Source organism: Alexandromys fortis, unplaced genomic scaffold (genome assembly GCF_014885135.2).
Source record: "Alexandromys fortis isolate MF-2015 unplaced genomic scaffold, M_Fortis_MF-2015_v1.1 scaffold_102, whole genome shotgun sequence".
NCBI classification, from domain to species: Eukaryota; Metazoa; Chordata; class Mammalia; order Rodentia; family Cricetidae; genus Alexandromys; species Alexandromys fortis.
The window spans coordinates 6,368,676-6,385,564 of NW_026067984.1; the positions used below are offsets into that span (position 1 = coordinate 6,368,676).

The window sequence follows — 16,889 nt, forward strand, 5'->3', positions numbered from 1 at the left end:
ACTTGGAATGTGGGTTGTTTATATTAATGTATATTATATACATAATAAGTATAAAACACATCACAGATTCTTAGGTTTAATATAAAATGATACTTTTATATTGGTTTTAATTAAGCATTATTAAAATTGATTCACCTGTGCCTACTAGAAGAATGAATATTATGTATTTGGTTTCCATACATCTGTTTGACGACACTGCTATAAAGTTTTGTTACCCTGATTCTTACTGGCTAAGAAACTAGTGTGGTGTGGCGTGGCTGTGGTTGTGTGTCTTGGAGGCACAGGAGAGAGAATTGTGAATTTGAGATCAACCTGGACTTCACAGTAAGACTCTCACTGTGATAATAATGATGATGATAATAATAAGGCAGGACTTGGAAATCCCTTTATTGAGTATGGACATAGTTTTATTTTAATATTGAAATAGTATGTAAACTTCCTTAATTTTCAACCTTACATATAAAATAAAGTCGTAGGATTAATTTTAAATCTGTAAAAGAAAATACAGAACTGTGAATATAGCTTGATAGTAAAGTGCCAGTATTTACCTTAGCACTGAAAAAAGTCTAAAATATTAATACTAAATTCAACTAGTCTACTAGAGGGATTTCTTTTGCTACAGTATAGTTGGTGTGCAAACCTGAAAGCTGGGCGTCTCAAAACACGATCTTCCTTCTCATTGACATTCAGTTGTAAATACTAACTTCCACTTTACGTCTCTCTGAACCCTGTCCTTTCTTCTTCCCTGTTTGTTTGAGACGCTCTGGCTTTTAATTTCATTTTTTCCAGATGCTGGGGACTGAACCCAGGGTATCCAGCTTACAAGTCAATCACACTGCCACCAAGCTTTAACCTCACCTCCTGTGTTGCTGTTTTTCCTAATGTGCATGTGTGTGATCCTGAATGTATGTATGTTCACCTTGTGTGTGAAAGAGTCTGCAGAGATCAAACGATGGTATCAGAGCCCTTGGAATTGGAGTTACAAATGTGCCGAGCCCAGGTCCTCTGCAAGAAGAGTAAGCGCTCTTACTCACTGAGCCATTGCTTAGTCCACCATGCTGCTGTCCTGAAGAAGGCTCTCAGTACCTCTCCTCTGGACTGCCCCTCCTTCGCTTGGAGCTCGCACACCTTCCCCTTTCCTTCCAGAGAACACCTCATCTCAGAGCCCAGCACAGCATGCAAGAGTTACAGAATGAAAGTCTCTCAATCATACAGAAGTTCTGACCAAACTTAACAATATATTTAAAAAAAATGAAAGTTAAAGAATGTGTGTGTGTGTGTGTGCTCTTCTTGGAGCAAAAATTGAAAACTGTTCTATTCCTCTTGTCAGGATTTTCATTTGCCAGTATAAGTTTATGACAGCCAAGGGACTCATTGGTGCCATGCAGACAGCGCCTTGTTTCTGTCTGGCATCCCTATTGGATCAAACTGCATCTGGCAAGTAGGGATTCTAGTCAAGCCATCTTCAAAGGCAAGAGACTGCTAATATTTGTCGTATCTCTTCAGATAAGCAAATGTAGAGAGTTTTTTTTAATTTTGTTTTCCTTCTTTTTGTAACTTACTATAAAAGAAAACTTCCAGATACAGTCTTAAATTGTGGTGTGGTTAAAGGGGAAAAATACTCAATTTTCTATACCTAAGTAGCATTTTACCCATTGAGCCATCTCACCAGCCCTTAGTGCATACTTTAAATATTTCAATGTCTACAAGGAATAGCACATTGTGCTTGGCATTTGGAAGCTTTTGTATATCTGTGTGGGAAAGGTTAGCTAAAATTACAGTCTGAGGAAATCTTAGACCTATCATCTAAATGTAGGCCACTGTCCCAGGCAAGTGAAAGTGGACCTGCCTTCCATATAGGCTCACATCTTTCTCTTTGTGCCCCTTAAATCTTTTAGAAATGATAAAAGTCCTATAACTCAGTTTACCTGGTTTTCAGATATGTAGTTCTGCACTTAACTGACGAAATGGCTATGTTCCAAGTACTTGTCATGAAATGTCCTCTAGAATCTACCATTCAAAGCCTCCCTAGGAGAAATCAAGTTTATTTAGGACTGCCTGAAGAGTATGCAGCCTTTCCCTTTGTCTGTACTTTAAATCTACTTGAGGGTTAAGTAAGCTCCTCTGTGAGTCACATACCTGGATTCCATCATAATTGCCAAGGGAGGAATTTCTTATCTCAGAAGTAGAAATAATGTATTTTCAGGCCATCTGGTTTGTTTTTAAATTATGATCATTTTGACTCTTGTAATTGTTCAAGTTTCTCTCTATGTTGCCTGCTAGAAAGCTTAGTACCAACTACAGGGCTCATCTCAGACAATTCTGACATGTCACAACATGGTTTTACCTGTTAACCTCCTGTTAAATTTCTCTAGCCACATATATATTGTTGTGTGAACTGTTCTCTGAGTTGTTGTCTAAGCAACAGTACACAGAATATAATAATAGAACGAATAGGCTGGAACAGTTGCTTCTCACCCATTGTTACCTAACTAGATATGAATACGAAAAATCTCTACATTACTGTATGTGTCACACTACAGCTGCTGTAACGCATCTGTCTGTTCTGAATTCCTAGATGTTAGAGTAGCAACGACCTAAGATTGAAATGTTAATTAAATGTTTTAATGTTCTATAGTTCTAAAGAAAATAGTTGGATAAAATGTCAGCATACAGAAGTATTTTAAACATTCAGAAAAAATCATCTCTCTGAAAAGGAGGTAATTGTACAAGTTTGCCTAATCCTTTTGATCTCGGCACACAGCAATACAGACTTCAGTTGAGATTAAAACTACGAATTTCAAAGGAAACATGGCCTTCAGTGTGCAAAATATATAACAGCTGGTTGAGTAGTCCATTTAAAACTGCACAATAACAATGGTAGCAGAATGTTCTCCCGACAAAAGATGCATGGGTGCTTGATGGTTTTATCAAGGTATGATACTATCTCACACTTCTCCTTAGTAATGACAAAAATGTGGAAGTGAACTCAAATCTCCTCACAACTGCTCAAATCTCAGCAGTTCAAGGGCAGTGTGAGTGTGCAGCTCCACCAGTGATTTCTCAGTCTGCGCCACCTGCAGAATTTGAGCGTGGTAACTAAAATCCTTTTTTTAAACTGTCAAGTATAATTTTTATTCTTAGTATCTTACAGCTTTTTTCCTTTTAATCTTTGGTCCTCCTTTTCCCCTTTTGCTTTCGCGATGCATTAGTTTTAAATGTCACATTTTCACACATATTTTCAAGCTCCCAAAGTTAGACTTTTCTGTGTAAATAGTATTATAATTGCTTAACATTTTTGCATATTTATATAGTAGGGAAAACATCCAGATTCCAAAGCAGTTTGATATGCTTATAATCAATTGTTGAGAAATTAACCTAATATTAGTTGATTTTAGTTGGCTAAATATTAGTTTTAATTCTGTTTCACCTATAAAAATTGTTAAAAATAACTTTTAAAAGGTGAAATTAATGCATTTTAAAAATAAGGATTGACAGGTGTTTGTCATTTTTAGCAAATCACATTTGGAAAACATACTTGCATTTTGAATTTTTATCTGTCCAATATGAGAAATAGTTCATTTTTTCTATGACTTTTATTGTTTGAAAGCATTAATATAATATAGTTACACATTTTTTCTTTTACTGTCATTAGATCTGTTTCGAAGGTGTAAATTCCTAAAATTCACCAGTTTCCCAGCCAGCACCTCAGGAGTTAACATATCCATCTTATTAGAGCGACAGGAAATCTGGCAGCTATTGCAGGACCTGGACCTGATGGTGCACACAAACAATTTGTCAGTCTTCCTAAAGTGAACAGCCTTCCGCAGAGTGGCTGCCTCTGCTTTGTTTGAACAGGCTAAACTTTTCCTTTTTGGACTTTAAATCTTAGACGTGAAATGTGATCCACATATTCAATCAAAATCATTTAATTCAAAGCATATTTTGATTGGAACAAAGCTGACATGGAAAGAAACTTTAGAATAAAAAAGTTGAAAGGACTTTATATCATATATTTAGCAGGAAAATTTGAAACAGTTCTAATTAGGCTGAAAAAACCAGCTTTCTTCAATGTAAATTACAAAGGTCGTATATCAATGTTAAGGAAACATTACCCCTAGTGTTTGAAATCCAGCACATGCAAACATAACAGGCCTGTTCCTTGTGTGTGTGTGTGTGTGTGTGTGTGTGTGTGTGTGTGTGTGTGTGTCTAGAGGCAGAGGCTTTTTACATCTACTTCAAATGAAAAAATTTAGAAATCCAAGCTTACAATTTGATGCATCACCTTCTTTGAAACATATCACTAGAGAGACTCACTTACATTGGACCTCTTAACTATAAGTTTAAGTAAAACTTTAAGAAATTATTTATTATTTCATTAAAATGTGTCACATGCATCTTATAATGAAGTATATAACAAGTTAGTACAATTAGTGAATTTTATCTTTTTATTTGAAACTTGTAAGTGTGATATTTTGTATTGTGGTTCTGAATCAGGCCTCTTAGACACTGGGGCTGGAAGTAGTGGCGTAGGTGTGTAGAAATGCAAGCCTGGGCTCATGGGACTTGGCCCTTTTCTGTTTTCTCTTTATTATGTTAGTTGTTGACATCCTGGTTCTGGGAATCGAGCTTACTAGTATATTCATTTCTATTTGTAGATGATATTTGATCATTTTATTTGATGTTCATAAAGTTACATCTATGATAGCACTGAGTAGGAATATCATATTGATCATATTGATATTAACACAGATTAGGGATTTACAAGCATGGAAACCAGAGGTAACTGTCAGCCACAGCTCCTTTGTCATTAACAAGTGTCTAGGATTTCTTTTGTTAATTAAAATTGACTTTCTTTTATTTTACCTTATTTTCATGTTAATAAAACTTGAATTTTATAGGAGAGTGCTATAGTATTTCTAAAGCCTTTATTAATTAATAGAATTAGTGCTAAATATCATTATTATTATTTTCAAATAGCTTAATATCTTGGAAAAAGTAAACTTTCTATATGTTAGCAAATTATTTGACCTCACTCTACTAAAGTAGAATAATTTTATTTAACATTTTATATCAATAAATAATTCATTTCCTTAATGAGTTGGTTTCAGGGAAACGGATTATGTTTTTTCTGTAAGATTTATTGTTGGACACATTCATATTTACTAGAATTATTTCTGACACAATCATGAACAATTTATTGTCATTTTATGATATATTAAAATTTTAATTTACTGAGATTTTGTAAAAGAGCCAAGCAAGTGAAAGTTCCTAATAAGTGTTTATATTTGGCATCTACATTCTGTACTTTTTAGCATCTTGCAATTTTTTTTGTCTCTGCCTAATAGATCCCATTAAGAAAACAGATACCAACCCCCAGACAGTTTGTCAAGACTAATATGAGTCCCCCTGGATTGAGTGACAGTTTGTGCAAAGTTTCATGTTGTAGTCTTTGCATAATCTTATACAAATATTCAAGATGAGTTGAATATTACTATAGCTTGTTGGATATTTTCTTGAATTTTCTTTTTTTACAAATGTTATTCAGAGCACACATTGGATATAAATGATGTATTCAGCCTGCTAGGGGAGGGCTTACAATTGATTTGTTGGGTTGAAAGCAGCATGAAAAGAAATGTTACTCTCCCCTAGCTGAAAACCTTCTTTAACTCCAGCCGTAATGAAGACTGTCTTAAGGCTTTGACAAATTCCAAATGCTTAGCATTCCACTGACATGGTGTACATGGTGTGTGCGCGCGCGTGTGTGTGTGTGTGTGTGTGTGTGTGTGTGTGTGTGTGTGTGGTGAATGCGCATGCGTGCGTGCACGTCATACACAAATACACTCTCTGAAAATGTGGGTCCACATAAATTTTATATAATGTAGTTTTTAAAACGGTATACGAAAGATTTTGAAGAATTTTAATAGGGAGTTTGTCCTTTAGGCTTTTGAATCTCAAAGTTATAAGATACATATCCAAACTATTCCTCTTTGAATTCTTTTCTTTGTCTTTATTGACCTTCTGCTGATCCTCTCTTCTTCCCTCAAGTGTGTATTCTGTGCACTTGTTTATCTGTGCACACTCTAGGTGAGGCAACTGTCCTTCAATGCTGCCAAAAGGAGGTTAAAACCTTGAGCTGACTTGTACGGGATGATTCCAAACTTCTTAGAAGCCGCTCAGATCTGTCACCGTTCTTCTGGATTCCATTTTAAAGTTTTCCTGTGGTACTTAAAAAAAAAAAAAAAAACTAATACAATTTTTAGGGTTTTTTTTTAAAGTATGTGCTTATTCGCTAATGTGTTTATCACCTGCTTGAATAAATTTTGCCAGTAATTCTGCGAATTGCTGGTTGACCCCTTCAGGACTGACCTGCGGCAGTGTGAAGGCAGGCTGAACCTTCACAGGTGATGACTCTGCCTTGTGTCCGCAGCATGATGGGGCACACAGTATTGTTTCTTCAGTGTTTTTTGTTTAAAATTCTGAAGCAGTATCAAGATATAAAGCCTAAAGCATTTAAATCAAACCAACTTCACCATTTCAAATGTGCATAAAGAAGTAATCAACCATTAGGAAACTCGCAGCTCTTTGTCTGATGACACATAAAACAAAATTGCACTATTTGTAGAGCTTTAATATTGAGAAAATTCATTTGCACTTCTTCATATTCTGAGCCTTGTAGAATTTTATAGTCTCAAATCACAATGCCATGGACACTCAAGAGACTCCTGGCTGTTTTATCTTATTAAACAATTTTGAAATCATTAATTTTTAATTAGCTTGGATGCAGGTTTTTTATTGTTTCAATAGTGGGTCTATATGAACTAAACGTTTTTTATTTAAACTACTGGCGAGAGTATTATTTACATAAATAAGTATGTTCTTCCCCACAATACGTGCTGGGAGCCTGCTTTGTGTAGTGGTGCTGGCTTACAGACTCGCACATCCTCCACTTTAATCCTGCAGCAGGGCTTCTCATCAGCTCATTACCTTACAGTTTTGAACAACCAAAAAGGATGCACTCTTGAAGATACATGGAAGTCCTTCTTGATTGAAAGTTCTAATTAAGTGAATTGGAGAAAATTAACTGAAATTAGCTGTCAGAAAGTCACATTTAAATGAGTGATGAGCTAGTCTGGCAGTAAACATTTAAATGATATAAATTGCCATTTAAGTGTATGGTTTAATGTTTGTCATGCATTAATGTGACATGAGACTGCAGTGACAATCAAGCAGCTCGCTCTAATTTGAACATATTTAGGGCTTTTGTGTGGAGTGCACTGCACACAAATTAAGACAATTGCTGTTTTTATGTGCCACTTTAAGCATGCGCCCTCCTATCCCTCCCAGGGCCAAAGTTAATGCAACTTACACTGCTAATTTAAATTTTTAGACTCATTTTAAATTTATGTAATTAAAGTAGGGATTTGTTTGATTATCAGAAACTCTCTTATTACGTCAAGTGTAGTGCGAAGTTGTTCATTACCGTGTCTCTGTGGAAGTAGCAAATACGATGGATTGGATAAAAGTGTCTATATCAGTATCTTTCACAGGAGATATCTTTAGGCTCGTTTCATTTCTTGCATGCATTAGAATGTGAGACTTGCCTAGTTGGTTCATAGAGATTTATTTAGAGAATAATATTTTATATTTGTTAGTATTGCAAACCCAGGTTAAATGGTTTTTAAGAAAACATTGTATTTAGCTATAGACACCTTCCTTATTCACACGCGCAGTTTTAATAAGACACGTGCAGTTATGAACTATGTGTCTATCACGTGTGCAAAGGTGGTTTATACTTCATTGGTGTTTGCTTTAGTTAGTCCATTTGGGGCTAAGGATTAGAGGTCAGTGATGGAGCATGCACAGGACCCTGGGTTCAGCCTCCAGCACTAAAGAGAAAGCAGGTGTAGCCAACTGCACCTTGAAACTTACAGCTATCTTATACTAATAACACAAGTACATCACAATCATACAGTTTAAATGCTAAAACTAATTTCATTGAGAATTTTTGCCAGATAGAATTTGGAATATTTTCAGTTATACTTCATAGTTAATGTTGACAGCTTTATTAACTTTGAATAGTATTATTTGTTGGAAAACCTAAACCACTAAGTATTGAACTTTGATGCTGGAATAATTTTTGAATAGTCTTACACAATATAAATAGAAATAGCATCCTAAAAAGTCTCTGGCCTTGGTATTTCTAGGTTTCCTCAGTTCAGCAAACATTTATAGATATCAACTGTATGTGGCACAAAGTAATAGAAAATGGGAATATGATGATGAATAGGAAGTGAATCTTGTGCCCAGCATTTCAAGTGAATATTTGATCATGTTCATTAATTATTTATTGAGCACAGTTAATAACATAAAGTGTTTGGTTTAGTACTGATACATAGAATAAAAATCCAGCAGTTATAAGTCCCCACAAAAATCTAATTTGCTATTATAAACACAATCAAAATACTAAATAATTTGGTAGCAGTTTCAGGAGATGACATGTTTTAATTTGAGAAAAATGTTAATATCCCAAGTTAATAGAAAATGTTTAATATTTTTACATTTGTTTCCCGAAGTTCTCCTTTACTCTATGACCTCCTTTCTTTGAAGCATGAATTGAGTGCCTGTCAAGCCTGATTTACAAGTACGACCAAGATAAGCCCAGCCCCAGTCCTTACAGTGCAAGCAATGAAGTGGGAGAATGCCGAAGTGATTTCTCCAGCTCAGCATGATGAGGGCCAGGAAGTTCCTCACATATATACAGCAGAACAGATAGAAAGCAGGATGCCAGGGGTTTTGCTGTTGTTGTTGAATACCAGGCCTCAGAAGGACAAAGCACGCAGTCTGCATTGAACTGTGTCTAAGTCACAGTGTTTGCTCTATCCTGTCCTTCTCACTCCTTTTCCCTTCCCCTGCCCTTTCTACTTCCTTTCCATCTGTGAAGTGTGTGTGTGTGTGTGTGTGTGTGTGTGTGGTGTAGGCCAGAGAGCAATATCGCATGTCTTCCTTAATCACCCCCCACCTTAGCTTTTAAGACAAGACAGGATCTCTCACTGAATCTGGAGATTTCATATTCAGTCTAGTTAGGCTGGCTTGCCAAGCACACTCTTGAAATGCTCCCGTCTCTGCCCCCATCTCTGGTATTACAGGTGTGTATCACTAGTGATTTTGCTCAGGTAACCACTCCACTGACTGAGCCATCTCCTTTGCATTGCTTTGGTCTTTTTGTTTGTTTATTTTTAAGACGAGGTCTCATTATGTTACTCAGACTGGGCTAAAACTGTCCTTGCCTCAACTTCCCAAGCAGGATTCTAAGTGCATGCCACCAAACCTGGGTTTTCTTTTTTTGTTTTGCCTTTTTTGTTGTTGATGTAATTGTTGTTGAAGTAAGTTTAGTGTTACACTTTACTGTTGTTCTAAATATCTCTGTTTTAAAAATAGGATCCAGCATAGTGATATGGTCTATTCTGTTTTTCAGGCCCTGGAGAGTGAATTTGTTTCCTGCCAGCTTCACCAATGGATTGATCTTATTTTTGGCTATAAACAACAAGGGCCAGAGGCGGTACGAGCCCTCAACGTGTTCTATTACCTAACCTATGAAGGAGCAGTCAGCCTGAATTCAATAACAGACCCTGTGTTGAGAGAGGTAAGTCCTACTCAGAAGGAAACGTATTATCACAAGTCTGCCAGTTTCATAATATTGATCTCATTTCACTACCTTCTAAGTAACTAATGGAGAAACCAAGGCAAGACAAGGTGTCAGCTGATCACCAGCGGGGACGTGAGTCTGGAGCTCTTTTTCCAGTTAGTATGACTTAATATAAAATGTTTGAACTTGATAAGGGAGCCTCGGTCTGATTTTTAATTTTTATGGTTTTGGAAGGTACTCACATACTTTGAAATATTAGGACAACAGTCATTTTTTCACTCTACAATTGTGAGCATACGTCAAAATGCAATAAAGCATGTTTCAGTATAGTTCATGAGTGTGTGTACATCCATGTAGAAGTTAATAGTGGGATTGAAGTGTGAGATTTTACTGTCATTATTCAGTGATAAACGGTAATGAGGCTTGCTTTATCTTTGTCAAGTATTTTCTGGGAAAAAAAAACACTAAAGCAGGATTTTGCCAAATGCAGTGTTCACCCAAATTTCTGAAGAAAAGTTTGGTTTTTTTTATTGTTTCAAATCTAGTTATACACTCCCTACATGTATTAGCTTACATGTGTAAGGTGTCCTGTTTTCATCGCTATGACTTGGTCACTCCTCTGTAATTCTATTGCCTACTTATGTTGCCTAGTTATTGAAATAAATGAACATATTATCACTGGGCTTATATGCTAGGTAAATGTTAGTATCTAAATATACAAAAGCACTGAATAATAGGGGTTTTTTGCCCTAAATTTTACATATTGTTGAGTTTCTGTTTTTCATATTTTAGTACCTATGGAGACAGGGAACTAGGTCAGTTAACTCTTACTGCTTTCACTCTCCCAGAGTCTGGGGCACATGCTCTGCCTCTGAGCTACTCTGCTGTGTGTGAATTTTACTCCAGCGCACCTTACTTGGAGTAACTGTTTACTTTATGATTCAGAGCTTCACTGGACTCTATATGACACTGAAGTCAAAGCAGCTTGCAAGTAATACTATTGAACAATGCATAATTTAATTCTAGACTAGACTAGCAATAGCCAGTATGTTCAGAGGGCAGGGCTGCTTGACTCTAAGCCTGGAACCCATATGGTAGATAACAGAACCAACTCTCACAAGTTTTCCTCACAAGTTTTCCTCTAACTTCCACGAAACATTCATGTGCTCACTCACATGTGCATGCACACACACACAAAAAAACTCTTTTTTAGCAGTGCTTGTCATGTGTTACTTGACTGTTACGTGCCAGAGATTCTTCAACATTCAGCCTGTTTTCCTTTTTCATATTCCCTTGTAAAAATCAATTTCCCTAAATAAGCTCATATCTGAATTTATACTCTAGAATTGACTTTTAGATCTTTGGGTTTTACTTAACCTACCATGTTATTTACATTGCTGTGTGTATCCTCTACAGTTTGAATTTTGAAATTCACGGAATTACTCTAAACATGTAAAGTGAGATACTTATTTTTAAAATCATCTATCTGTGTCTGAGATGATGTCACTAGTTCTGCTTTCCATGTCATTAAACCTTATGCTTTAATTATGTCACAGGCTCTTAACCTGTGTCTGTCATAGCTAGCCAACTGACCATTTCCTCTTTATCTTACACAGTGTGATTGGCTATTTTCATGTTGTGTTGACACCTCCTCCCCCACACACCAATAATTTCCAAAGAAGCTTACTACACACACGCACACATACACATATATACATACATATATACTACATATATATATATATTTACAGTTCTAGAGGGGTGTTAATATAATTCCTCATAATAATGTAAATACTTGTCTCATTACAATATCATGTCCTCTTGTATGGCTAGTGTGTCTGAGGCACTGAATGTTTACATAGGAACATGTGACTAGCTATGCCATGTTGACAACAGCATTTAGGAATGCCCTGTGTATCTTTGGTAGTGGCCATGTTTTGTAGGCAGCCTTTCTTTTCCCAACTCCAGTTCCCAAATAACCAACACAGAGATTTAATATTACTTATAAATGCTTGGCCATAGGTCAGGTTTGTTACTAGCTAGCGCATTTCCTATCTACACTTTCCCATTTGGCCTGGTAACTTCTCTCAGTACAGCTTGTCCATCCTGCTCTTCTCTGCATCTGCTTGCAACTCCCCAGACTCTGCCCTTCTTCTTCCCATCACTCTCGATTTGGCTCTGCTGCCTAGCTTTATCCTGTTCGGCTATTGGCCCATCAGCTTCTTTATTAAACCAATTACAGTGACATATTTTCACAGTGTAAAGAAATATTCCACAATGTTTTCTGACCGATGTCAGGATTTAAGATTAGAGAATGACACATTTGAAGTGTTAGATTGGATATTTTAATCTGGGCCTATGCCATTAAAATATTAGATAGATCATTGAATACAGTTGTGAGCTAAAGTACGTACTTTCACCTTAACAAAATAAACACATTTTAACTTCAAATGAAGGGTTTTATTGTGGTAAAATAATTGTATGTACAACTTACCATTGTTGCCATTTTTAAGTGTTGCACTTCAGTAATATGAAGAACACTCACATAGAACGGGGAATATAGCTCAGAGGCAGAGCGTGTGATTATCATGTGCAAGGCTCTGGGCTCAACCCCCAGTGCAGAAAAAAAAAACATATTACTGTGCACACTATTCCCTCTGTCCATGTGCAGAAAAGTTTTATATCCCAAACTGAAACTATGTTTGCATTAAACAAACAATAACCGTCCTCTTCTTGAACCCTGACGAGCATGATGCTGCATTCTCTTTATATGGATTTGATTGCTCTGGGTATTATATGAGCAAGAACCATAATATATGTGCCTCTTGGTGTCTGGCTTATTTTATTTAGCATGGCATCTTTAATTTTCATCCATCTTGTAGCTTATATAAGAATTCGCTTCCCTCTTTGGGCTGAATACTTTCCCAGTGTGTACGCACACTGTATATTGTTTATCCAGCACGCGTTCATAGGTGTTTTAGGTTGTTCCTGCATTGTGGGAACTAGGAGCTGTGGTGTGCAAGTACCCACCCAGTCACTGCTTTTGTTTCTTTAGTGTAGATCCTAGGCTTTATGGTAGTTTCATGTTTAAATTTTTATGAATCCACCATACCAAATAAAATTTCAATGCTTAGTTTTCATGACCATTATTTTCTAAAGACAATTTTAAAAAGATTAGAATCCAAGTATTTACCAAAAATTCCTTAACTGTATAGCTTTTTATCTTCATTTATCTCTCATAGTTATTTTTATATTATACACATATGTTAGACCTGTATATTAGATTTTATGTTCATTAAGTAAACATGGCTTGTGATTCCCTAAAACTTGGTAGTTGCATAATATTCTTGAAATAATAATAATAATATCTTTTTGTTACTGAACATTATAAGTATACACAATTAATTTATATAAAACCTCTCCAGGTCTGAGGGAAAATTTTTAACAACTTTATTGAGATATAATTTACAAATGATATAATTTGCTTGTTGGCAGTATGCAATACAGTTTAGTAAGTTCATAACATATAATCACAACCACCATCTACTTTAAGAACAGTTTTTGTCACTACAAAAGAAATCTTTGTGCCCATTTGCTGTCTGTCTAAGGAAACTTTTTATATGAGTAAATTTTCGAACATTTTTCATTGGAAAAATCCAAGAGGAGGCAAGCACATCTCTAAGAAAGGGGGAAAGAACACTCCAGAATACAGAGATAAGTATTGAAGGGAGGGAACGGTGCTGCCTCAGCTGCGGATGGCGCATGTTAGTATTGTGCAAGCCATATGTAGTCAGCGCCTTTGTGCAAAGAGGGATGGCTTCAAGGTTCACTTTATGTGTATTTATATGAAGGATAGAGAGAGCTTTCCAGGACTGTATGGCATAGTGGCGGGTGTTTATTTCCTTTCCACGTGTTTTTCTCTGTTCCAAATGGCAGCTAACGCACATGAATCTCAGATTCTAATTGTACTTACAGAAATGAACTCAACGTGCAGACTACAATTTCAGTTGTGTGTGCTCTGACAAGAACAGTGATGGCTGAAGAGAAATAGGGTGATGGGGAAGGATTTTAGAGAGGGGACTTACACACACTGCCCGTGTTCATAATCTCAGTTTCCTGCAAATCAGATACCCAGGGTGCAGCTCCCATGCCCACAGCCAGACGACAACCTGTGAGCCCCATGCTGGGTTAGCCTCCAAGCCAAGTTTTGATGAGGACCCTGCCAGTTGTACAGGCCACACCCGTCTTCTGAATTGTGTTTAATGAGGGCTTTCCCTGCCCTAACGATACTATATTTGCATATTCATTTGACTTACCTTGAAGCATTATCTTTCAGGTCTCTACGAAGACAGCAAGCACAAAAATCTATTTTTACACCAGATCACATCCTTTTGTTCACTGCTATCTACTCAGTTTGGTTTTGAGCCTTTTCCTGTGCACATGGCCACACATAGGCAAGGTGTATACACACAAGGCATGTGTCTGTCTGCTGTTTTCCAAAGCGCTCAGTTCTTCTGTAGGAAGCTGCCATTCCAAAGGAAATGGTGTGTGTGTGTGTGTGTGTGTGTGTGTGTGTGTGTGTGTGTGTGTGTGTATATATATAGCATAGTAAGTGATCATAAAATTAGTCTGTCTATATAACGAGTTCTAAATGATAGAAATGATAACCATAAGGAGAGGAAGAGCAATCAATGGAACAGCCTGTGGCACATTAAACTTTTATGTTGTTTTTAATTTTTAGAAAACAGCTGTGTTATCAATAGAGAAGTCTCCATGTACATACACCACACTCCAGAAAGGAGGGTTTTTCAGTCAAATATGCTAATCTGTTTTCAAATATGCTTTGCCCCCTAGCTAAAGTGTGAGTTCTTCTCTTCAGCTAATATTTGAACACCCGCCACTCCGTGCACTCCTCTCTTGTTACTACTTGTTCTGTGTCCCATATTTAGCCCACTCTATTTTCACAGCTCTATGCATGTGTTCGTTTATAGACAAGAGGCAAGTAAGTGAAAGCAGGTCACTTTATTGTTTCTAATTTTGCTGAATTTGGTTTGTCTCAGTCAGTTCTCTTTCTTCCAACACTGTCTTATCAAGATTTCCAAACGAGAGAATCCAGGAGTGATTGTGAGCAAAACTGAATATTCCTATTTTACAAAATGTAACTGTGGTTAGAATATTTATTTTTCAAAATTGCTTGACTTTTTTGAAAGTTATACATCTTTTCCCATTTCTTTGCAGTATTTATAATTGTATTTGTAGGCATCATTTTCCTATTTAAACCTTTATTCCATACCTTTACTTATCTAGAATTCACCTATTAATTCACATATAATTTGTGTTTACTCCATCCCAAGATGGAAAACTCAATGTCTAGTACTTAATGCCTTAGGAGACAGTTCATTTAGCAGTTGAGAAAACTTTTAAAACCCTGAAGGACCACTCAGATGGCTCAGTGGGTAAGAGTGCTTGCCACCAAACCTGATGACCTGACTTCATCTGCAGAACCTACATAAACAAAGCTGTGTTTTGTTTTTGCTTTGTAAGAAATATTTCTGTTCAGGGTAAGGCTGTAACTCAGTGGTGCAGCCCTTGACTGGCAGGTCTGAGGCCCTGGCTTTTATCCTCAGCGCCACACGTAAAGCTGGGAGCATTTCTGTTATTTGCTCTAGTTAGCCTTAAACTGAAGAAGCCTTCACTATTCTTTCTCAGCATCCACGCTCTTCTGCACTGCTCTGCTCCTCAACTGTTGGCTCTCAGTTTGGGGGACTGTGTCTAGATGCCTGCGTGGTTTGCTCCCTCTTGTTCTGTCATACTGTTTCTCATAGAACACAAGATTTGATAAAACTGAATTAAAAACAAGTGAGTTTACTTGGTAGAAAACATGGACTGTAGCAGTCAAAACTGCACATCTAGTAAAGAAAGCAAAGTCCAGTGAAACCAAATAAGGCTTCCAGAAATGGACTTTGCACACTCAGAAGCTGTGATACAAGTGATGATTTAAATCACAAGCAAAGGGTGAGTCTACTCAGTGTGCAATGTCAGGGCGGCTGTCTAATCATTAAGAACATAAATTAATATGATCCTGTGCTCACCTCCTAGTGACAGGATTTCCAAATGTATTACATATACTTAATTGAGATAAAGGGTATCTACATATAAAATGTTAGCAGGTAACAGAGGTAAGAAGCTTCATAACCTTAGAATGAGGAAGGAGGCATTAGACATGGGAAGTCTAATGTCAGAGCTAAAAATCACAGAAATTGGCATGCTCCTCGCATGAGAACTGAGGTTTCTGTATATAAAGAAAAGGTTAAGGACAGATAGTGCACAAATGACAAAAGAGAAAATATGGAAAATAGTCATATTAATATCCAAAAACTTTGAATTTAAAAACAGTGGCATTTTTTTTTGCCTACCAGGTTATTGAAGATTAAAAAATAATTTAAAACCTCTGATATTGAGACTACGATAAAACAAATAAATTCATATATTTGTGAGAACACTAATCTTTCTTATTCCTTTTTTTGAAGGAAAAAGACCACTTGCTTAGAAGTCTTCACTGGGAATGTGGGCAATATGGGAATGTGTATAGTACCTTCAGGCTAGTCTACGGGTGCTGTCCAGATTGGGCTATTTCCACCCATTCTTTGTGACCAGGATATGGTACTATGCTAAGCTACCTTTACATAAATATCAGGGGAAAATACTTTTTTTTCCTGACTCAAATAAAATCAGCTCACTTTTAATAGCAGTTTTTGGTTTTTTTTCCATTATTTAATCCTTGAACAGGATTTTAAAATATAATTAAGGCAATTTATTTCTTTATATCTCCTATGGTATTTGACAGGGAAAAAGAGAATAATTTTCTACTTTTAGGAAAATTTAGATGCATTACTGGTAATTATCATTCTTGTTGTGATTATGTAAAGGTGAGACCACTTTTGGACTAGGCTTCATGAATTCTAAATCCCAAGTCCATTACTCTGGAGGAAAAAGGGTTTAAAGTGTACGTATAGATGTGTGTGTTTGTATGTCTATGTGCTTGTGTGCATAAAAATTTACACAAAGACATTTAGAAATGTATGTTTCAAAGCAATAAACTATTAAACATTTTAAAGAATTCAGCAGGGCAAAATATGGAATGGAAAGCTTCTGCCCCTATCAGGGCTCTGCTAACCAGTGCTATCCTCACACTGCCTAGAGTTGCCCTATTGGAGATGATTTATTTGATTACAGATCT

General features: G+C 36.5%; 1 protein-coding gene across 3 annotated transcripts in view; it reads left to right on the forward strand.

Annotated features, from left to right (window-relative positions):
* Lrba (LPS responsive beige-like anchor protein) overlaps positions 1–16,889 on the forward strand; it is a 468,170-nt gene that overhangs the window by 394,242 nt on the left and 57,039 nt on the right. For all 3 annotated transcript variants that reach the window (XM_050158812.1, XM_050158811.1, XM_050158813.1), the window contains exon 48: positions 9,479–9,646. In XM_050158812.1, the coding sequence (XP_050014769.1) occupies positions 9,479–9,646 (168 nt within the window). The remainder of the gene's footprint in view (positions 1–9,478; positions 9,647–16,889) is intronic.